General features: G+C 36.7%; 1 protein-coding gene across 2 annotated transcripts in view; it reads left to right on the top strand.

Annotated features, from left to right (window-relative positions):
* Window positions 1–23,140, top strand: part of HPSE2 (heparanase 2 (inactive)) — a 752,987-nt gene that overhangs the window by 64,528 nt on the left and 665,319 nt on the right. The window contains exon 3 of one of the 2 annotated variants that reach the window (XM_024253744.3): window positions 15,593–15,754. The exons of the other annotated variant lie outside the window; for it this stretch is intronic. Coding sequence (XP_024109512.3) covers window positions 15,593–15,754 — 162 coding nt within the window. The remainder of the gene's footprint in view (window positions 1–15,592; window positions 15,755–23,140) is intronic. 2 annotated transcript variants of the gene reach the window in all.

Here is a 23,140-nt window from a genome sequence, read left to right as displayed (position 1 = left end):
ATTCTAGGATGGGCGGGAAAAATACAAGATGAGACTGGGACATTTGTGGTGCCAGAAAGTAACGAAGTGCTTAAAAAAAATAGATTGAGGATATGTCAAAAAATTATAGAAGCTGAGCTGAAAAAGCTCTCATCAGCCAAAGCTGGAACAGTTTGTCCAACAAAATAAAGAAATGCGGCTTAATAAAATAACATTCATAAGTTCATATATATATATATATAATGCTTGAATAAATGAGTGGAGAAGAGACAACTCTCTTCCTTATAGAAGAATTCCGATTAATAAATGTAGAGTGATTGAGAAAATAAGAATTGGAACATCAGAGTAATAATTGGTGTAGGTGAGATCCACTGAGGATTGCTAAAATTAGTGGGCAAAAGTTTACAGAATAATGTGGTATTGCATAGCCTCAAAATATCTCCTACAAAATATTCATTAATTACAAAGGCAAAATAGTAACTCTGTAGTGGAGAAACCCACCAGAACTCATTTTAACCAAGGGAACAAGGTTATTAATGTCACCATTAATAAGCTCCAAACATACCTTTGTGGTATCTTTCCACAAAATCTGTGACTTATTTCAATTAAAAAGAAACTTCGGTCAGCCCAAACCAAGGGATATTCTACCTAAAACTGATGAGTACCTGACCAGTACTCTTCAAAACCACCAAGATAATGGAGACAAGGAAAGACCAAGAAATTATCATAGTTCAGAGAAGACTAAGGAGACATGGAAACTAATGCAATATGGGATCCTGGTTTTGGTCCTGGATTAGAAAATAGTTCTAGTAGAAAAACTGGTGAAATGTAAATAAAGTATGCACCTAATTAAATTTATGTAAACATTGGTTTCTTAGTTTTGGTAATTTCCCTTGGTTGTATAAAATGCAATAAAAATGTAAGCCAATGTATGTTTTTTATTCATATGATGAAAGCATATACATGTACACACATGTGTACATACATATAAGCATATTACTTTCAGGATTTATGATGGTGGTTATCTTTCTGAGGATGTGGAAAGAGGAAGGAGAATGTCATTGCAGAGTGGTAAACTGAGGACTTTATGTATTTTTGAACTATTTTATTTCTTTAAATAAATCTGAAGGAAATACGGCAAAATGTTATCAAAGAATAGAGTGTGAGGGTGCATGGATTGTGGATGGGCATTTTTTGATTTTTTGTACACTAAAAAATATTTTATTATGAAAACAATGTTAAAATTAAGGCTTTTTTTTTTTTTTTTGAGATGGAGTCTTGCCCTGTCACCCATGCTGGAGTGCAGTGGTGAGATCTTGGCTCACTGCAAGCTCGGCCTCCTGGGTTCACGCCATTCTCCTGCCTCAGCCTCCCTAGTAGTTGGGACTACAGGCATCTGCCACCACGCCTGGCTAATTTTTTTGGTATTTTTAGTAGAGACGGGGTTTCACCGTGTTAGCCAGCATGATCTCGATCTCCTGACCTCATGAACTGCCTGCCTTGGCCTCCCAAAGTGCTGAGATTATAGGTGTGAGCCACTGCGCCAGGCCATGAAGCCTATTTTCCAAAGATGGTATACTGAATGCCTCGGAGATCTATGAATCTGGATTTATGAATATTGTTTTGGACTGTTTTAGTTATCCAGATATGAAGTAGATAGTATTAATTGGAATTGAAAAGAAGGGGACAACACTGAGACATTTTGAAGCCAAAGTGGATAAACTTGGTAAACTGAAGGGGCAGGGAAAAAGAAATAAAAGATGACTGAGGGTCAGAGACTAGAAGACTAGGGAAATTAAAGGACAAGTTATTTGGAGAGAGAATAGGGTAGATAATGAGTACTTTGGCTTGGGAATATTAGGATCTCAGCACAGAAGCTCTTCTAAAGTCTGTGAACCTGTTTCAAGGATCTGAGGAAGAGTCAGCATCTTCCTTTTCTTGCTGCTGTTGTAGTGGCTGCATTGAAGACAGGAGGGAAGGGAGTGGTACTAGTTTTAGCCCTGTCACTGTGTGTGAGGGAAGCCAAAGCATTCTTTCAGGTCTGCACCTGCTTCTTCTGGACCTAGTTTTAGCCCTGCCTGTGTGAGGGAAGCCAAAGCATTCTTTCAGGTCTGCACCTGATTCTTCTGGACCCAGCACTGTAACAGCAGCATACAAAATTCTATCCAAGTTTTAATATGCAATCTCATATAATCTGCAGAGAAACAGAATATACATGATGTAACAATGGCATTTGAAGTCCTAAGGTTTTAAGATGGTTCATTTTAAACTACAGAGAAAACTCTGTAACTCTGTTTCTTTTTATTGATTTTTATTTCTGTTAGAGTTTTTAAAAACTATGGTTAAATACATAGAACAGAATTTACCACTATAACCATTTTTGAGTGTATGATTCAGTGTTATTAAGTACATTCATAGTTGTTGTACAAACCATTGCCACCATCCATCTCCAGAACTCATCATATTGCAAAACTAAACTCTGTACCTATTAAAAAATAACTCTTCATACCCATTCTCCTCAGCCTCTGTCAACCACCATTCTACTGTCTCTATAAATTTGACTACCCCAGGTACCTCATATAAATGGAATCATACAGTATTTATCTTTTTGTGCCTGGGTTATTTCACTTGGTATCATGTCCTCAAGGTTCATCCACATTGTAGCATATGACAGGATTTCCTTTCTTTTAAGGCTGAATAATATTCTTCTTTATGTATTTATCACATTTTGTTTATCCCTTTGTCTATTGATAGACACTTGAGTTACTTCTACCTTTTGGCTACTGTAAATAGTGCTGCTGTGAACATGGATGTATTATTTTTGTGACTTTTTGATAGCTTTTTTTGGAGCTATGATTTACATATTTTCACAAAATTCACCCATTACAAGTATATAATTATTATTTATATAATATATAATATATAATATATAATATATAATATATTAATTATATATATTAATTATTTCTATGAAATGTATAAAGGCTTCCAACAATTATCTTAATCCAGTTTTAGAACATTCCTATGCTTGTTTACAATCAAGCCCTTCTCCCATCCCAGCCTTAGAAAACCACTGATATGCTTTCTGTCAATTGATAAGCGTTCTCCAGAAATTTCACATAAATGAAGTCATAATACGTGGTCTTTTTGTGTCTGGCTTCTTTCACCAGACACAAAATCTAGTCTAATGTTGTTGAAGTTATCCAGGTCTAGAATTTATTAGTAATTAGTTTCTTTTTATTTCTGAATGGCATTTCATTTTATGGATTTGCCACATTTTGTTTATCCATTTACTAGTTTCTGGACATTTGGGCTGTTGCCAGTTTTGGCTGTTATGCATACTGCTACTATAAATATTCATGTACAAGTCCGTTTTTTTTTTTTTTAACAGAGTCTCACTCTGTTACCGAGGCGGGAGTGCAGTGATGGGACCATGGCTCACTATCGCCTCAAACTCCTAGGCTCAAGCTGTCTTCCTGCCTCAGCTTCCTGAGTAGCCGGGAGTACAGGCACATGCCACCACGTCTGGCTAATTTTTAAATTTTTTGTACAGATGAGGTCTCCTTATGTTGCCCAGGCTGGTGTCAAACTTCTGGCCTCAAGCTGTCTTCCTACCCTGGCCACTCAGAGTGATAGGATTATAAGCATGAGCCACCGTGCCCGACCTCATGTAGAAATCTTTATGTGGACATATGCTTTCATTTCTGTCAGGTAGGCTCTCAGGAGTGAGTTTGTTAGGTTGTACAGCAAGTTTATTTTGTTCAGAAACTACCAATGTGTTTTCCGAAGAGGCTGTAGCATTTTGCATTCCCACCAGCAATGTGTGAAGGCTTTTGTTTCTCCACATTCTTGGCAGCACTTGGTATTGTCGGTTTTCTGGGTTATAACTATTCTAGTGGGTGTGCAGTAGTATCTCATTGTGGTTTTAGTTTGCATTTCTCTAATGAATAATGATATTATGTATAATTTTATGTGCTATTAGCCATTTGTATGTCTTTGGTGAAATGTCTACTCAGATCTTTTGTCCATTTTAAAAATTGGATTGTCTTTTTATCAAGGTGTAAAACATTATATATTTTATCATATATGTAATTTTAAAATATTTTCTCAGTTGGTGGCTTATCTTTTCATTAGCTTAATGATATCTTTTTTTTTTTTTGTCAGAGTCTGGAGTGCAGTGGTGCATTCTGGGCTGACTGCAACCTTCGCCTCCCAGGTTCAAGTGATTCTTGTGCCTCAGCCTCCCCAGTCGCTGGGATTATAGGCATGTGCCACCATGCCTGGCTAACTTTTGTATTTTTAGTAGAGATAGGGTTTCACCATGTTGGCCAGGCTGGTCTTGAGCCCCTGGCTTCAAGTGATCCGCTCACCTCAGCTTCCCAAAGTGCTGGGATTACAGATGTGAGCCACCACGCCTGGCCTAATGGTATACCTAGGAATCCAACTTACAAGGGATGTGAAGGACCTCTTCAAGGAGAACTACAAACCACTGCTCAAGGAAATAAAAGAGGATACAAACAAATGGAAGAACATTCCATGCTCATGGGTAGGAAGAATCAATATCATGAAAATGGCCATCCTTCCCAAGGTAATTTACAGATTCAATGCCATCCCCATCAAGTTACCAATGACTTTCTTCACAGAATTGGAAAAAACTACTTTAAAGTTCATATGGAACCAAAAAAGAGCCCGCATCGCCAAGTCAATCCTAAGCCAAAAGAACAAAGCTGGAGGCATCACACTACCTGACTTCAAACTATACTACAAGGCTACAGTAACCAAAACAGCATGGTACTGGTACCAAAACAGAGATATAGATCAATGGAACAGAACAGAGCCGTCAGAAATAATGCCACATATCTACAACTATCTGATCTTTGACAAACCTGAGAAAAACAAGAAATGGGGAAAGGATTCCCTATTTAATAAATGGTGCTGGGAAAACTGGCTAGCCATATGTAGAAAGCTGAAACTGGATCCCTTCCTTACACCTTATACAAAAATCAATTCAAGATGGATTAAAGACTTAAATGTTAGACCTAAAACCATAAAAGCCCTAGAAGAAAACCTAGGCATTACCATTCAGGACATAGGCATGGGCAAGGACTTCACGTCTAAAACACCAAAAGCAATGGCAACAAAAGCCAAAATTGACAAATGGGATCTAATTAAACTCAAGAGTTTCTGCACAGCAAAGGAAACTACCATCAGAGTGAACAGGCAACCTACAAAATGGGAGAAAATTTTCGCAACCTACTCATCTGACAAAGGGCTAATATCCAGAATCTACAATGAACTCCAACAAATTTACAAGAAAAAAACAAACAACCCCATCAAAAAGTGGGCGAAGGACATGAACAGACACTTCTCAAAAGAAGACATTTATGCAGCCAAAAAACACATGAAAAAATGCTCACCATCACTGGCCATCAGAGAAATGCAAATCAAAACCACAATGAGATACCATCTCACACCAGTTAGAATGGCAATCATTAAAAAATCAGGAAACAACAGGTGCTGGAGAGGATGTGGAGAAATAGGAACACTTTTACACTGTTGGTGGGACTGTAAACTAGTTCAACCCTTGTGGAAGTCAGTGTGGCGATTCCTCAGGGATCTAGAACTAGAAATTCCATTTGACCCAGCCATCCCATTACTGGGTATATACCCAAAGGACTATAAATCATGCTGCTCTAAAGACACATGCACACGTATGTTTATTGCAGCATTATTCACAATAGCAAAGACTTGGAACCAACCCAAATGTCCAACAATGATAGACTGGATTAAGAAAATGTGGCACATATACACCATGGAATACTATGCAGCCATAAAAAATGATGAGTTCATGTCCTCTGTAGGGACATGGATGAAATTGGAAATCATCATTCTCAGTAAACTATCACAAGAACAAAAAACCAAACACCACATATTCTCACTCATAGGTGGGTATTGAATAGTGAGAACACATGGACACAGGAAGGAGAACATCACACTTCGGGGACTGTTGTGGGGTGGGGGGAGGGGGGAGGGATAGCATTGGGAGATATACCTAATGCTATATGACGAGTTAGTGGGTGCAGCGCACCAGCATGGCACATGTATACATATGTAACTTACCTGCACGTTGCACACATGTACCATAGAGCCTAAAGTATAATAATAATAATAATAATAATAATAAAAAGAAAAAATAAAGAGCGAACACTTTTACTCTTGATGAAGTTCAATTTATTATTATTTTTCTATTTTGAATTATACTTTTGGTGTCATAACTAAGAAATCTGCAGTTAAGGATACGAATATTTTTTCTTATATTTTCGTCTAGAAAATTTATAGCTTTAGATCTTATATTTAGGTCTGTGATTCATTTTGAGGGTTTTTTTTTGTATATGGTGTAAGGTAAGGGTCTAAATTCTTTAAAAAATATTTTGAAATAACTTTAGACTTATAAAAACTTGCAGAAGTTGTACAGAAAAGTTAAGTAAGCTACAGACTTTATTCATATTTCACCAGTTTTACATACACTCATTTCTTCTATGTGTGTGCATGTATAGTTCAATGAAATTTTATTACATATATGAATTTGTGTAACCAATATAACAATCAGAATGCAGAACTGTTTCACCACGCAAAAGCAACTACCTCATACAACCTCTTTATAATCTGTTCTGTATCGTTATAATTTTGTCATTTTGAAAATGTTTGAAACCTTTTGAAAATGCCTCCCTCCCTATCAATTTTGGTAATTTGTGTCTTCTTTCTTTGTCATCCTAGCTCAAGGTTTTTCAATTGTATTAATCTTTTCAAATAATCAATATTTTGTTTTATTGACTTATCTTTTTGTTTTCTAGTTCATTGATGTCCATTCTGATGCTTTTTTTCTTTTTTTTGCTTGTTTTATGTTTAAAATTTTCTTATTTTTCTAGTTTGTAAGTGCGAACTTAGATTGTTGATTGATTGATTATTGATGTGAGAACGTTCCTTTTTTAGAATATAGATGTGTAAAGCTATAAATTTCTCTCTAAGCACTGTTTAAACTATGTCTCATGAATCTTTTGAAACTCAATCTGACAGTCTCTCTTTTGATTGACTGTTTAGTCCATTCAAATTTAGTGCAATTATTAATATGATTGAATTTATGTCTTTCACTTTGATATTTTCTATATTTCTTTTGTTAACTGCCTTCTTTTTGTTAAATGGATTATTAAGATTCTTAAAAAGACTAGTCAGTTAATTACTCTGTTGATTTTTACACTATGTTATTTTCAGTTATTTTCTTAGTTGCTCCAGGGATTTACTGTGCATCTTAATTTATCACAGTCAATTTCAGGTTAATGTTAACTTAATTTTTATAAATTACAACAACTTTACTCAAATATAGCTTGTTTTCTTATCCTTTCTATTGTGTTAATTTTGTTCTGTATATTACTATTACATCTATATATGGTATAACTAAAACATATTTTCTTCTTTATATAATCTTACAAGTTTTTAAAACATGTAAAAGAGAAAAAGATTTTTGTTTATTTACATATTTACAATTTCTAGTGTATTTCATTTCTTCCTGTGTATTTGAGTTATTACTTGATATCATTGCCTTTTAACCTGAAGCACTTCCTTTAATATTTCTTGTGTTGCAAGTCTGCTAGCAACAAATTCTCTCAGTCTTTTTTTTTTTTTTTTTTTTGAGATGGAGTCTCGCTCTGTCGTCCAGGCTGAAGTGCAGTGGTGCGATCTTGGCTCACTGCAAGCTCTGCCTCCCAGGTTCATGCCATTCTCCTGTTTCAGCCTCCCATGTAGCTGGGACTACAGGCGCCCGCCACCATGCCTGGCTAATTTTTTGTATTTTCAGTAGAGACGGGGTTTCACTGTGTTAGCCAGGATGGTCTTGATCTCCTGACCTCGTGATCTGCCCGCCTCGGCCTCCCAAAGTGCTGGGATTACAGGCATTAGCCACGGTGCCCAGCCTCTTTTTTTTTTTAAAATATGGAAATGACTTTATTTTGCCTTTATTTTTGAATGATAGTTTTGCTGAACATAGACTTATGGTTGTCAGAAGTTTTCTTTTAGCACTATTTATTTATGAGATAGGGTGTAGCTCTGTTGCCCAGGTTGGAGTACAGTGGTGCAGTCATAGGTAACTGCAACCTCAAACTCCTGAGCTCAAGCAGTCCTCCTGTTTCAGCTTCCTGAATAGCTGGGATTATAAGTGCATGCCATCATGTTTGGCTAAATTTTTCCTTTATTTTTTTTTTAAGAGACAGGGTCTTGCTGTTACTTTTAGCCTTTTGTAAATGTCATTCTACTGCTTTCTAGTCTCCATTGTTTCAAATTGGAGGAAGTCAGCCATTAATTGTATTGCTTGTTCCCTTTATGGATTAGTTTTTTTCCTCCCTGCTTTTAAGATTTTCTTTTTATCTTGGGCTTTTAACATTTTTATTATAATGTATCTAGATGTGGATCTCTTTGTGTTGAGTTTTGTTGTACTTGTGCTTGAGGTTTGTTGTACTTCTTGAATCTGTGGATTAATGATTTTTATCAAATTTTGAATGTTTTTGGTCATTATCTCTTCAAACAATTCTGCCCTTTCTTTATTTTTCCTCTCCTTGTAGGACTCCCGTTGTGCATATGTTTGATTGCTTCATGTTGTCCCATAATTCTCTGAGGCTGTGGTCATTTTTCCTTGGTCTTTTTTCTCTTTGTTTTTCAGGTTGGGTCGTTTCTATTCACCTATCTTTAAGTTCTCTGATTTTTTCTTACATGGCTTGTAATATTTTATTGGAAACTGGCCATTTTAGATAGATTATAGCCAATCTATACCATTCCCCTCTTGCTGATCTTTGTTGTTTTGTAATCAAAGTAGTTCTTTTTTTCCATGACAATTGTTGTTTTATGTTTTCTTTGTTTTTAAGTAAGTTATTTGGACTTTATATCTTTTTTTTGTGCTGTTACTGATATTTCTTTATAGTTTTAAAAATTTTTATTTTTATTTTTTAGCTTGGTTTCCTAGGGTTTGCCTCTGAGTCTGCATACCTTAGTGATCAGCCGATGACTGTTCAGAGGTTATGTTTCAAACATTTTGGACCCTTAATGTTTTCACGTTTAGCTGATGGATTTCTCTGTGGATTGATAAACACATTAAGTTTTGTGGCATTTTTTAGGTCTTTTTCACTTTATTTTTTCCTGCTGATCTCTTGGGTCTCTCCCATGTTTGTGCGTAGCCTCCCCATTAGCCAGTTATGTGTGAAGAACTTAGCCTATGTTGGGGCTCCCTTGCATGTGCACATAGCCTGCTAGTCAGCCAAGCTTGTATGGAAAGCATATGTGGCTCATTTTATGTCTCCTGAAGTGCCAGATTCTTTCTATTAAAATGTTTAGCTAGGCCAGATTTGGTGGCTTATGCCTGTAATCCCAGCTTTTTGGGAGGCTGAGGCAGGAGGATTGTTTGAGACAAGGAGTTTGAGACCAGCCTAGGCAACATAGTGAGATTTCATCTCTACAAAAAATTTTTAAAATTTAGCCAGGTATGGTGGTGTGTCCCTGTACTCCTGACTGTTTGGGAGGCTGAGGTGGGAGGATTGCTTGAGCCTAGGAGTTTGAGCTGTGGTGGGCTATGCCACTACACTCCAGCCTGGGTGACAGAGTAAGACACTGTCTTAAAAAATTTTTTTGGCTGGTCTGCCAGTCTGTCATTTGTCTCAACCAGAACTGCCACCTTAGGCTAGCACTGCTGTAGGTTACTAACTGGTTAGTTTATGGAAAAGGTGTGGAAGAAAGAATAAAGAACAAAAATACAAATGCTTTTATACCTAGATGTCCAGAAATAATTATAGACAATAAATTGATTCTAGTGCATCAACTTTGGTGCAAGATGCCCGCTCCTTTGTTGCATCTGTCAGGGTATATATTGGGTATTTTGGCATCCTTGAATTGTATACTAGGGTAAGGACCATAAGGGGAGATGGGAAGAGGAGTATGGATAGCTTGATATTTGGACCCAAGTTTGGAACTCTACTTTGATTACATAACAACAAAGAATATCTGTAAGAGGGAAGAACTAGCAGGGGGAATGAAGAGGTTTAGAGATCATCCAGGCCAGCAACTCCCCAGTTTGGTGTACCAGGAAAAAAAAAAACAAGCATAGGGTTTTTAATTTTTAGTTTAGAGTTTTATGATTATTTGGTAAATTAGTTAAATGTATATCTAAGTTTTCTGGCTTTGAGTCTTTATTCTTTGTATTATGTCTGATAAAGACATAAGAAAAGCACACATTTTTGTGGAACCATAAAAGTGTTGAAATGACCTAAAAGAATAATACTATCCTCCAGTAATAACTTTCTGATATTACAATGTGATGTTATTATTGACAACCACTGAAACATCTGGCACTTGTTGAATTCCTAATATGTCTCTATTACTGTGATAAGTTCATTACAATTAAGCTATTGGTATTTTCATGTTTCTAAAAAACGAAATTCCCTTCTTTATTAGGAAAGGCATTGAGAGATTTAGTGGTTTGTCCAAGAGCTCTCTGATAATAAGTACTAGAGGGATCCAAACTTGTATATATTTGAATTCAAAACCTGTGCTTTTAACCATCCTGCTATATTGCTTCACATAATATAGGTGAAAATACCTAATCTTGTATCTGGCAGGTTTTAATATCTGGATTGAAATTACTTCATTATACCTGAGTCACCCATTCGCTGCTTGAATATCTCCAGGGATGGGAAACTTACTCCTTCATGAACTAGTCCTTTTCCTTATTTGACAGCTTCTGTTGTTAAAAAAGTTTTCTCATGTGGAACTGAACAGGTTTGGTTTTTGGGTACTCCCATAATGTTTGGCTTTTTAGATTTCCACAGAATAAGTCAACTATTTCTTCTGTATAAGAAAACAAGTCATCTTTGGCTCTTTCTTTGCCAGGCTCAGTTTCAGCTAGTTTTTTTGTATAAATATATATATTTATTTTTTAAACTTCAATAGTTTTGGGGGAACAGGTGGTGTTTGGTTACATGCATAAGTTCTTTAGTGGTGATTTCGGAGTTTTGGTGCACCCATCACCCAAGCAGTATACACTGTTCCCAGTGTATAGTCTTCCATTCCTCACCTGCCTCTTGCCCTTTCCTCTGAGTCCCCAAAGTCCATTGTATCATAGTTTCAACTATTTAGTTAATTAATTAATTTATTTATTGAGTGGAGTTTCGCTCTTTTTGCCCGGGCTGGGGTGCAATGGCGTGATCTTGGCTCACTGCAACTTCTGCCTCCCGAGTTCAAGTGATTCTTCTGCCTCAGCCTCCCGAGTAGCTGGGATTACAGGCATGCGCCAGCCACCATGCCCGGCTAATTTTGTGTTTTTAGTAAAGACAGGGTTTCACCAGGTTGGCCAGGCTGGTCTCTAACTCCAGACCTCAGGTGATCCGCCCACCTTGGCCTCCCAAAGTGCTGGTATTACAGGCGTGAGCCACTGCGCCCGGCCAGTTTCAGCTATTTTAAAAGATCAACATTATTTTCCAAATTTTACTTTTCTTTGGATGTACTCTAGATTATCAGGATTCATCTGAGACTATTATAGCTGGAAATATATAATACCACAAGCAGGATACTAATAACAAAAATAATTATAGGTACTCTTTATTGTGCTCTTATTGTATGCATAGTGCAATGCCTTTTGTGTATCTGTACAATAACAGTAGCTTAAGAAATGTAATCTTAGAAAGGTGTTTTGTCTGCAACTTTTGTAACTAATAAGCGAGTACCAAGCCAGGATTTGAATAGAGGTCTGCTTAACTCTAAACTCTTCACTGTGCTGCACTTGGTAGGCATGGAATGTAGCACAGCTGTGTTGCCTCCTTTATTCCGCATGTTCTGGTTCTGTTAATTTAGACTAAGATTGCATTAATCATTTTGGCAGCAATATCATAGCACTGACTTATATTAAGCTGGTATTCAACTAAAGCCTACAAATCTTAATAAGATCTTAAGTATATGAGCTTCTGTTTGGTCTGGCTTTCCCATCTTAAATCTTATGTCATTAATTTTCAGTATAAATATAGGACTTTGTGTTCATGTCTTTACCTTCCATTTTTGGGATTTCAGCCTAAGTTTTTAGATTTCCAAGATAATTTTGAATTTTGAGTGTGTCATACATGATACTAACTCTTCCTCCAGATATATTACCATGTGCTTCTTTGATAAGTATCTTTGCTTTGTGTTTATCTAGTCATTGATACAATTTCAAGCAGATTAGAGTTGAATAAGGAATTCATACTTTTACTTTAGATACAGCATGTCTATTTTTTTTCCCTAAACATTTTTGAAATCTGCTTTTCTAAAGTTTAGGACATACATTTGGCCATGTTCATAGTTTTCTTTTCTGACTGTTATTAATATAAAGGTAATGTAGTTACTTTATTTCAAGGTTCTTGTTGGAATGATGTTGAGGATATCAGTTGTAATTGTTGCTTCTGCTGCATTCTGGCAATAGATTTATTAGATAGGAAATAGGGAGTTTAGTTGGTGTTCTACTCTTCAAATTAGACTTATATCAGAAGATATCAGGATAATTGAAACTCTCCTTCACTTTTTATAGTATGTTTTGATACAAGTGTTATAATCTTTTCTGAGAAAGCATCATTCATATTTCTTTTCCACAGGAACAGTCTATGGAATACCATTGTAACAGTATAATTCAGTTTTTCTTTTTAGTTCTTCCTTTTATTGTTTAATGTAATTCTACTATTAAGCTCATGAGTTTCATATAGGAGCTCTGGAAAGAGCACTGAAATTGGCTTTGAACATCTCTGGGTTTGAGGACTGACCAGGTTTTGTGAACTTGTGCAAGTCAAGCTTTGTGGACCTCAGTTTCCTCGTATTTAAGATAGAGGTAATAATAGTGTTCTTTATCATTTAGGATTATACAACAGGTTAAAATTTTAGAAACAGGAAACTGACTATTAATGACTTACATAAATAGTATATTTGTCTCATATGACAAGAAATTAAGAGATAGGCAATCTAGCACAGGTATGGTAGGTCAATAAAGACATTAGGGACTTAAGCTCTTTCCATTTCTCTGTTCAGCACTTTTAGTGTGTAATCCTTTACCCTCTTGCTTATTTTTTATTTTTTATTTTTTATTTTTTGATGGAGTCTCACTCTTTCACCCAGACTGGAGTGCAGTGGCGCAATCTTGGCTCACTGCAGCCTCCGCTTCCCGGGTTCAAGTAATTCTCCTGCCTCAGCCTCCTAAGTAGCTGGAACTACAGGCATGTGCCACCACGCTCAGCTAATTTTTGTATTTTTAGTAGAGATGGGGTTTCACCGTGTTGCCAGGCTGGTCTTGAACTCCCGACCTCAAGTAATCCACCTGCCTCGGCCTCCCAAAGTGCTGGGATTACAGGCGTGAGCCACTGTGCCCGACCCTTACTCTTGCTTCTTAACTCAAGGTTACAAAGTGGCTACTAGAACTCTGGGCTTCATGTCTATGTTTTAGACATAGAGAATAGGAGGGACTAAAGGACTAAAGGGAAAAACTGAGTTTCTCTTAGTGAGGCTGTCTCTTTTAATCTGGTAAGGGAAGTCCCCCTTTAAGATGTCTGCCTGCAGCTCATTTTCCAGAACCATGTTACATAACTACCCTTTTCTGCAAGGAAAGCTGGAAAATTGTGTAGTGTAGCTTTTCAGTCTCTATAATAGATGAAGGCAAGGGAGAAGGGATTGTGTTTAGGGTTTGGGTCAGCCAGTCAACAATGTCTGCCATTTACTTTGATAGTATTTTTGGAAGGATCCAATGAGATGATGTAATCCAAAAAGTTTTATAGAACGTAATTTATATAAATGTAAAATGCATTATTCCTCTTTGACTTCTATTGGATTGTCTTAAAAGCTAGTATGTTCTTGAACTTATTTATCCAATTTTTGTATTTAAGTCTCAGAAAATCTGTGAGACTAGTTATTTATTAAATGAGTTCAATTTATTACCCATATTCAAGAAATTGGTATATACATGTTTAGGCATAAATACTGCATTATTTCTACTCAGCTCCCCTGTTTTAATCTAAGAATTAGTGAGGACCATTTTCACATCTGGCTTATCTTTGTGTGCCACACATCCTAACCCTCATAGTCATGGGTTTGTATTTATACCTGGGCTTTTCTTTTAGAAATCTGAAAGAAAAGACTGCTTCTCCAGAGCAGTGTTTCACCCTTTTCACCATATGCCCTATTTTCTCTTTAAGTGTCACTCAATATAGCTTTTCTTTTAGTACCATTAACATGGGCATTAGTTTTATTCTTTCCAAAATCATTGGTGTCAAAAGTGGCAAAGCAGTTATTTTTTAGTGCCTTCTATTAAAATTCTTCAGTTTTGTTATGCAAAACTTGAAAGTTTTTAGAGTTGCCACCTAGATTACTGCTGATGGTATCATTTGTACCTATGAGAATCAGTTGAATTATATTTTAATTTGTAAAAAATTAATAAATAACTTTAGGGCCTGAGAGCTTCCTGCTAATTGGGAAGCATTCTTTTTTTTTTTTTTTTTTTTTTTTTAAAGACAGAGTCTCCCTCTGTTGCCCAGGCTGGAGTGCAGTGGTGCAATCTTGGCTCACTGCAACCTCCGCCTCCTAGGTTCAAGCGATTCTCCTGCCTCAGCCTCCCAAATAGCTGGGACTACAGGTGTGTGCCACCACGCCTGACTAGTTTTTTTGTATTTTTAGTAGATACAGGGTTTCACCATATTGGTCAGGCTGGTCTTGAACTCCTGACATCGTGATCTGCCCGCCTTGGCCTCCCAAAGTGCTGGGATTACAGGCGTGAGCCACCACACCCGGCTGAAGCATTCTGTATGAATTTTTCTTTTTGAGGAAGCTGTTTTCTGGAGACTATATCTGCTTTGAATGAAAATCATACCGAAGTATAAAAAGCAGTATGGGAAAATAGTTGGGGAAAAGGCAGATCTGCCATGACTCTAGACCTCCTGTGCTCTCTTCAGTGACTCAAAAAATATTTTTGGATTGAAAGAATGATTATTGAGTCAGAATTTAACTATTTTACTTGAGTTACATGAAAAATAGCAGAAAAAACCCTGACCAGGTAAGCCATAGATCGGCAGCTCTAACGAGCTGAGTAGGCTGGCTGGCAGGTGAATTAAAAAATAGACCAAGTATCCTAAATACACATGCTGGAGCTATCACCTGGTCCTGTAGAACGAGGTAGAGAGAATAACCTTCATAATTACTAGTATTCAAAATTGTATTATAATACTTTTTCCCATGGAAAACGGTAAGATATGTTAAGAAAAGGCCCTAGGAGGTAAATAAGTCCTGAAGGGCTGGGAAGGAGAATTGAGGAGTGAGAATCTTAAATGATGTCAGAGAGAGCTAAGAAACAGATAGATCTCCCAAGAATTTGGAAATGACCAGAGGAACTTTCAGGATGTGTCATGGAGTTGGAGAGCCTTCTGATTGATTACTTCTGCATCCTTTAGGCTGATGAAAATTCTGGTAGCTTATTAATTCTGTCATTTTGGATGAAACAAGACTTTGATGATGTATTATTTTTTGTTTTGTTTTAGTTTTTGCTGCCTGCCTTCTTTCTTTCTTTTTGTAGACATTGTTCGAAGTGATGTTGCCTTAGATAAACAGAAAGGCTGCAAGATTGCCCAGCACCCTGATGTTATGCTGGAGCTCCAAAGGGAGAAGGCAGCTCAGATGCATCTGGTTCTTCTAAAGGAGCAATTCTCCAATACTTACAGTAATCTCATACTAACAGGTAAGGCTATTGGAGTTGGTTGAAATCTTAGAGCATTCAGTTAGTAGTAACTTGTTTTTTGGGTTACACATCTGTCTGTCTACACCCACTGTATCACTTTTTAAATTGTGATGACTTGTCTTTCTATTACAAATATTTCTTGTAGTTTACAGATATATTTTGGTTTGAAGTTATGGGTGCTTCAGCATGTGTTTTCTTCTCAAAACTGATGAAAACCTATTGAAGCCTTTAAAAATATGACTTTCTAAATGTGTGCCAGTAGATTTGAGAGAATTACTAAATTTGGTGTCTTTTAAGAAGCAGCTATTTTCCTCTTTCCGTGTATGCCCTTTCTATGAACCCAGTGAATATAAAGATGAAATGTAAAAGAGATAATGGTCTTCAGGCAGAGCAGAGAATGTTCTGTTCTTGGTGGAGTTTGGAAATATCTGGGGAATTTGATTTTCTTCTTAAGAGCAAAGAGGCTATGAGACTAAGCCATGCTCCCTTACATCCTTGGTTCTAGGAGGAAAGTGAATATGTGTCAGAGCTACAAGGAGAATCAACTTTTTTCAAGGCTGCTTGCAGACTTGCTGGTAATGAGCAAACGAGCTGCATGCTTTTGTCAGGCTTTGGAAAAGATTATAATAGCAGAATCTTATGTGAGAATCATTAAGGATTTGAGATGAACTCAGAAGAGTAGTCCAAATTACCTCCATTTTCTTGAGACCACATAAGGCAGACCTACGTTATAGTGATCCAAATAAACTTTGACAAATCAAAAGTATGTGTTTTCCCTTGTTTATGAATATTAAAAAAATAAAAAGATGGATTGTCTGACAGGCTATGAACATCTCATACTTATTTTTGTAAGCTCTAAGTTAGGAAAACTTTAACTTTTTTTTTTTTATAGACTTCTTGGCATGTCACCAGGAATTGCTGAGTGGCAACCAAATTGTTTTGCTTTTAGAAAAGCACAAGACTCTTCCAGCTTTTCATCTTGTACCTGGTGAAAAACCCAACAGCATGAGATGAAAGCCAGACTTAAATGTGGCTTTGGGGAGCAGAAAAGGGGATTATGGATTTCATAAGTATAGGCCCTGTTTTTTGCTCTTTGATAGGTCATTAAGAAGGGAAAACTTAAAAGTGATTTATGGCCAATGCATGTATTTCCCTAAATTGGTTAGTGAAATTGGATTTAAGTTTAGATGTTTGGGAAGAGCATAGATGTTTCTTCAGGTTTTTTCAGTCAACCTCATATGTATGTGTGCATGTGTGTGTGTATAAATACGTGTGTGTGTGTGTGTGTGTAATATTTTCCAATTCAATGAGTGGAAATGAAATATTTGTATTCCATCTTTATTCTAATATTTTTAGGCACTTATTAGAGGGGTCAGACCTTCTGTTCTTTAATGTGGTATAGAAAGGGCTTAGGGTAATTCTAACCCTAAACCGAGGCTCCAGAGTATGGCTTGAAGGCATATTATCTTTGAAAACACAAGTGTTCTATTGAGTTTAGTGGAATCTTTTCTAATTCTCAGTAACATAATCCCTTTGGATGTTTATTCGCAGTTCAAACTGTTGGGATCAACATTGTCAACTTTTACCCTGACAACTTGCTTACTTTCTACTAAACAAACTTACCCTAGAGAAGAGCCTCTTTCCTGCTCTTACTTCTCCTAAGCTGCTTCAAAGAGTCCTCAGGCATTTTCCACATTTTTCACCCAAATGCCTGTGCAGAGGTGGTACCTTGGTGCAGACAGAAGATTTTGCATGTCCTCATTTATTTACATGAAAGTTCAAAAGGTTTTGATTCCAGGTGTTGGGAAGAGATGGAGCCATTTCAGTTTAGCACCAATGGTAAAACTATTTTAATTTCCTTTAACTAAGTCTTTGATTTTACACAGTGTGGTTTTCTAATTGTTACGAAGTTTAATCCTTGATTTCTTGTATAAATCTTGAGAACATGGTCTCCAGACAGCTAAACATAATATTTAAACATAACTAAACTAACTTTTGTAAATATTTCCCTTTTCAGTGATGAATGTATATTGGTAAGGAGGGTGAGGTTGAAGGGGCAGGGACCTCTCAAATGAAGTGACTTTCTTTACCAACACATTCAGAACACATACTCCAGGATTTCTTTCTGTATAAGTCTGGCATAACAGTTGAAATATCTGCAGTGAAAGTATTTATGTGGGAACACAATGAGGAAACTGGGCCTCTGCAATCTCAGAAAGAGATCACTTTTTACATCCTTCTCCTCTACCCACCAGTTATTTATAGAATTTCATGTGTGTGGGTGTATAGTAATTGTTTTCTGGTCAGTTACTGGTATATTCTTTATTTTAAAAATGGGACAACTAAGATATCAGTATAGTAACAAAAATTAAGTGATTCAAGTGTCAGATGGTTAAAAGCATGTTAAAAATGATAGTTGTTGAGTTCCACCTCACAAGCAACTCCTCATTCTTTGATGTTCCACCTTTACCTAATGTGACTGTCAGCTGTTGATGGGAGAGGCATGCCTTCATATTCTGCATTACAGCTAATGATCCCTGTTAAACAGCCACTCATTTATTCCAGATAAGGGAAAATTGTATTTTAGCTTTGAAGGTCTTTCAACCATTTAATAAAAGAAAACAACTCTACAATTGTTAGTGATAGCCCAGTTAATGGAAATAATAAAAACTAATACAATTTAATGTATATACTTTGTTGAAGTATTCCTTATTACATTGTATTTGTAGAAAAGTAGATTCTTTTAATATATTTTTGCATAGTTTTAAACTTGTCTTAATGTTTTCATGTCAATGGTTTATATGATACTGGAAATAATGTTAGCCTCACCTAGCCTAGAGAGTTTTTAAAGTAAACTCTAAGGTTACAGGGAGATGATGGAGTAATTCCAGTAGAGCATCAGTGATGGAACTGTTTTAAATGGTGATGAGTCATGTACTGCACTTTTCCCACTGACTCACCTATGGGGGCGTATATGTTTGTCCTGCAGTTTTTTGAGCTGGAGAGTGTTGTTATTGTGCATGTCACTCAAGGAGTGGCTAATGAGAGGGAGAATTGGGTAGGAGACTTTAGAAAAAGAACAGGAATCAGATGTGTTCTTTGTGCTCTCATGATTCCTAATATAACAATGCTCTATAAATTTGTTGAAAATGTTCTGCTGTGTACATAAAGAATGAATTCATTAGAAGACTACTTTTTTTTTTTTGAGACAGAGTCTCGCTCTGTCACCGAGGCTGGAGTGCAGTGGCACAATCTCGGCTCACTGCAAGCTCCGCCTCCTGGGTTCAAGCGATTCTTCTGCCTCAGCCTCTGGAGTAGCTGGGACCACAGGCAAATGCCACCACACCCGGCTAATTTTTGTATTTTTAGTAGAGATGGGGTTTCACCATATTGGCCAGGCTGGTCTCAAACTCCTGACCTTGTGATCCGCCCACCTCGGCCTCCCAAAGTGCTGGGATTACAGGCGTGAGCCACCGCACCCAGCCAGAAGACTACTTTTTAGGTATAATGTTGACATGTATTAAATAACTTTTATGGGTTCGAATTCAGTTGTCTCCCTTAACCTTGCTCCTTCCCCTTTAGGTATAAATTGAACTTTTGAGGTAGATCCTTGTGCTGTAATCAAATGAAAAACATAAAAGTTAAGTCAACCTTATGGGGTAATAACATTTCTAGGATTTTGTTTAGAACATAAACTCCTAGAAGGCAAGGAATATTATATGTGTGCAGCATTCTGGATTGCATGTAAAGAATAGTGAATGATCCTGAAATGAGGTCAAATTTCTAAAAATTTATTTGTGTTGTGAAAGTCATCTAGTCAACCATCTGTATCCAGACAGCTTGAAACTGTAGCCAATAATTATAGATGGATGGCATTACACAAGACACTTTCTAATATTCCTTTAGGAGGATTCTTGTCATGTGTTGGCTGCCATTTTTGGTCTTCTAACTCTTCATTCAGTCATTAGACTCCAAACTGAACTGAGATTCCAATGGTTGGCCTTATAGTGTTACTGTGGCAAGTAAATTAAGCAAAAGAGACTTCCACTTCCAGTTGTGGCCCATTCTGTTAACTTCAATTGAGCAAAAGTGTGCAAATCAGTGAAACAAGGACTATTTCAGTTAGCACAAACCATAATTATCTGGGGACTATTGCTACTTTATCAAAGTAAAATAATATTTAAAAAAATCACCTTGAAAAGTGATTATGTAGCATTGTGTGCTATTTATTTGCATGTTTATTAAAATACTATAGAGTGATGTGGATTATATCACCATTATTTTACTTTGTCTGATAAAGTTGGAAGCAAATGCCAGGGGGATGAAACCTGGTATTAAATAGTCTGAGATCCAGGAGTTTGGGTTGTGCTGTACATCCAATCACACCTACCTGGGTTCATATTAATACACAAATGTATTTTCCTACAAAGCAGAAAGCAAATGAAGTAGATGGTTCCTTGTCTCCTGACGCTAATGTAAAAGGTGACTCTTCTAGAAGGCTAGATTGTGTTACATGTATGTATATATATATCCTAAACTTTCTAGGGAAATTTTTCCATATAAAAATTTATAGACTAGCCCCTGCAATGGGAAGACATGTTTTACAACAAAGCTGATAAATGAAATCCTTGTATTCATGCTTTATAAGTAATAATTATAGTAAACATCATAACTATTCAAGCACACTTGATGGGATTTTTAGTGTAATTTTGAAGTAACACATACATATATTTAACCTCTCTTTTCAGTTTTAGTTTTATTTGTTTATTCATTAATTTTTATTATTTATTTATTTAAAATGTCAACAGCTTTAGGGGTACAAGTGGTTTTTGGTTTTATGGATGAATTGTATAGTGATGAAGTCTGAGATTTTAGTGCACCCATCACTTGAGTAGTGTACATTCTACCCAATATCTAGTTTTTTGTCCTTCTCCTTTCTCCCTGCTTCTGCTTCTGAGTCTCCAGTGTCCATTATACCACTCTGTATGCCTTTACAAACCCATAGCTTAGCTCTCTTATAAGTGAGAATATACATTATTTGGTTTTCCATTCCTGAGTTACTGCACTTAGAGTAACGGACTCCAGCTCCGTGGAAGTTGCTGAAAAAGACATCATTTTATTCTTTGTTATGGCTGAGTAGTATTTCATGGTATATATGTCCCATTTTCTTTACCCACTCATTGATTCATGGGCCCTTAGGGTGGTTCCAAATCTTTACAATTGTAAATTGTGCTGCAATAAACATATATGTGAAGGTGTCTTTTTGATATAGTGACTTCTTTTCCTTTAGGTAGATACCCAGTAGTGGGATTGTTGGATTGCATACATTCAGCCTCTTTTTAAAAAATGATTATACTTTAAGTTCTGGGGTACATGTGCAGAACATGCAGTTTTGTTACATAGGTATACACGTGCCATGGTGGCTTGCTGCACCCATCAACCTGTCACCTACATTAGGTATTTCTCCTAATGTTATCCCTCCCCTAGCTCCCCATCCCCCAAAAGGCCCTGGTGTGTGATGTTCCCATCCCTATGTCCATGTGTTGTCATTGTTCAACTCCCACTTATGAGTGAGAACATGCGGTGTTTGGTTTTCTGTTCTTGTGATAGTTTTCTGAGAATGATGGTTTCCAGCTTCATCAATGTCCCTGCAAAGGACATGAACTCATCCTTGTTATGGCTGCATAGTATTCCATGGTGTATATGTGCCACATTTTCTTTATCCAGTCTATTATTGATGGATAATTGGGTGGGTTCCAAGTCTTTCCTATTGTAAATAGTGCCACAATAAACATATGTGTGCATGTGTCTTTATAGTAGAATGATTTATAATCCTTTGGGTATATACCCAGTAATGGGATTGCTGGGTCAAATGGTATTTCTGGTTCTAGATCCTTGAGGAATTGCCACACTGTATTCCACAATGGTTGAACTAATTTACACTCCCACCAACAGTATAAAAGCATTCCTACTTCTCCACATTCTCTCCAGCATTTCTTGTTTCCTGACTTTTCAATGATCACCATTCTAACTGGCATGAGATGGTATCTCATTGTGGTTTTGATTTGCATTTCTCTAATGACCAGTGATGATGAGCATTTTTTTGTATGTCTGTTAGCTGCATAAATGTCTTCTTTTGAGACACGTCTGTTCGTATTCTTTGCCTACTTTTTGATGGGATTGTTTGTTTTTTTCTTGTAAATTTGTTTAAGTTCTTTGTAGATTCTGGATATTAGCCCTTTGTCAGATGGATAGATTGTAAAAATTTTCTCCCACTCTGTAGGTTGCCTGTTCACTTTGATAATAGTTTCTTTTGCTGTGCAGAAGCTCTTTAGTTTAATTGGATCCTATTTGTCAATTTTGGCTTTTGTTGCCATTGCTTTTGGTGTTTTAGACATGAAGTCTTTGCCCATGCCTACATCCTGAATGGTATTGCCCAGGTTTTCTTCTAGGATTTTTAAGGTCCGAGGTCTTACATTTAAGTATTTGATCCATCTTGAGCTGGTTTTTGTATAAGGTGTGAGTAAGGGGTCCAGTTTCAGTTTTATGCATATGGCTAGCCAGTTTTCCCAACAACATTTATTAAATAGGGAATCTTTTCCCCATTGCTTGTTTTTGTCAGGTTTGTTAAAGATCAGATGATTGTAGATGTGTGGTGTTATTTCTGAGGCCTCTGTTCTGTTCCATTGGTCTATATATCTGTTTTGGTACCAGCACCATGCTGTTTTGGTTATTGTAGCCTTGTAGTATAATTTGAAGTCAGGTAGCATGATGCCTCCAGCTTTGTTCTTCTTCCCCAGGATTGTCTTAGCCCTGTGGGCTCTTTTTTGGTTTCATATGAAGTTTAGTAGTTTTTTCCAATTCTGTGAAGAAAGTCAATGGTAGCTTGATGGGGATATAGCATTGAATCTATAAATTACTTTGGGCAGTATGGCCATTTTCACGATATTGATTCTTCCTATCCATAAGCATGGAATGTTTTTCCATTTATTTGTGTCCTCTTTTATTTTATTGAGCAGTGGTTTGTCGTTCTCCTTGAAGAGGTCCTTTACATCCCTTGTAAGTTGGATTCCTAGGTATTTTATTCTCTTAGTAGCAATTGTGAATGGGAGTTCACTCATGATTTGTTGGCTCTCTGTTTGTCTATTATTGGTGTATAGGAATGCTTGTGATTTTTGCACATTGATTTTGTATCCTGAGACCTTGCTGAAGTTGCTTATCAGCTTAAGGAGATTTTGGGTTGAGACAATGGGGTTTTCTAAATATACAATCATGTCATCTGCAAACAAAGACAATTTGACTTCCTCTCTTCCTATTTGAATACCCTTTCTTTCTTTCTTTTGCCTGATTGCCCTAGCCAGAACTTCCAATGGTATGTTGAGTAAG

The sequence above is a fragment of the Pongo abelii genome, chromosome 8 (assembly GCF_028885655.2).
Source record: "Pongo abelii isolate AG06213 chromosome 8, NHGRI_mPonAbe1-v2.0_pri, whole genome shotgun sequence".
Lineage (NCBI taxonomy): Eukaryota > Metazoa > Chordata > Mammalia > Primates > Hominidae > Pongo > Pongo abelii.
The sequence above is the reverse complement of the archived record's forward strand: the minus strand, read 5'-3'. Positions and strand labels throughout refer to the sequence as shown.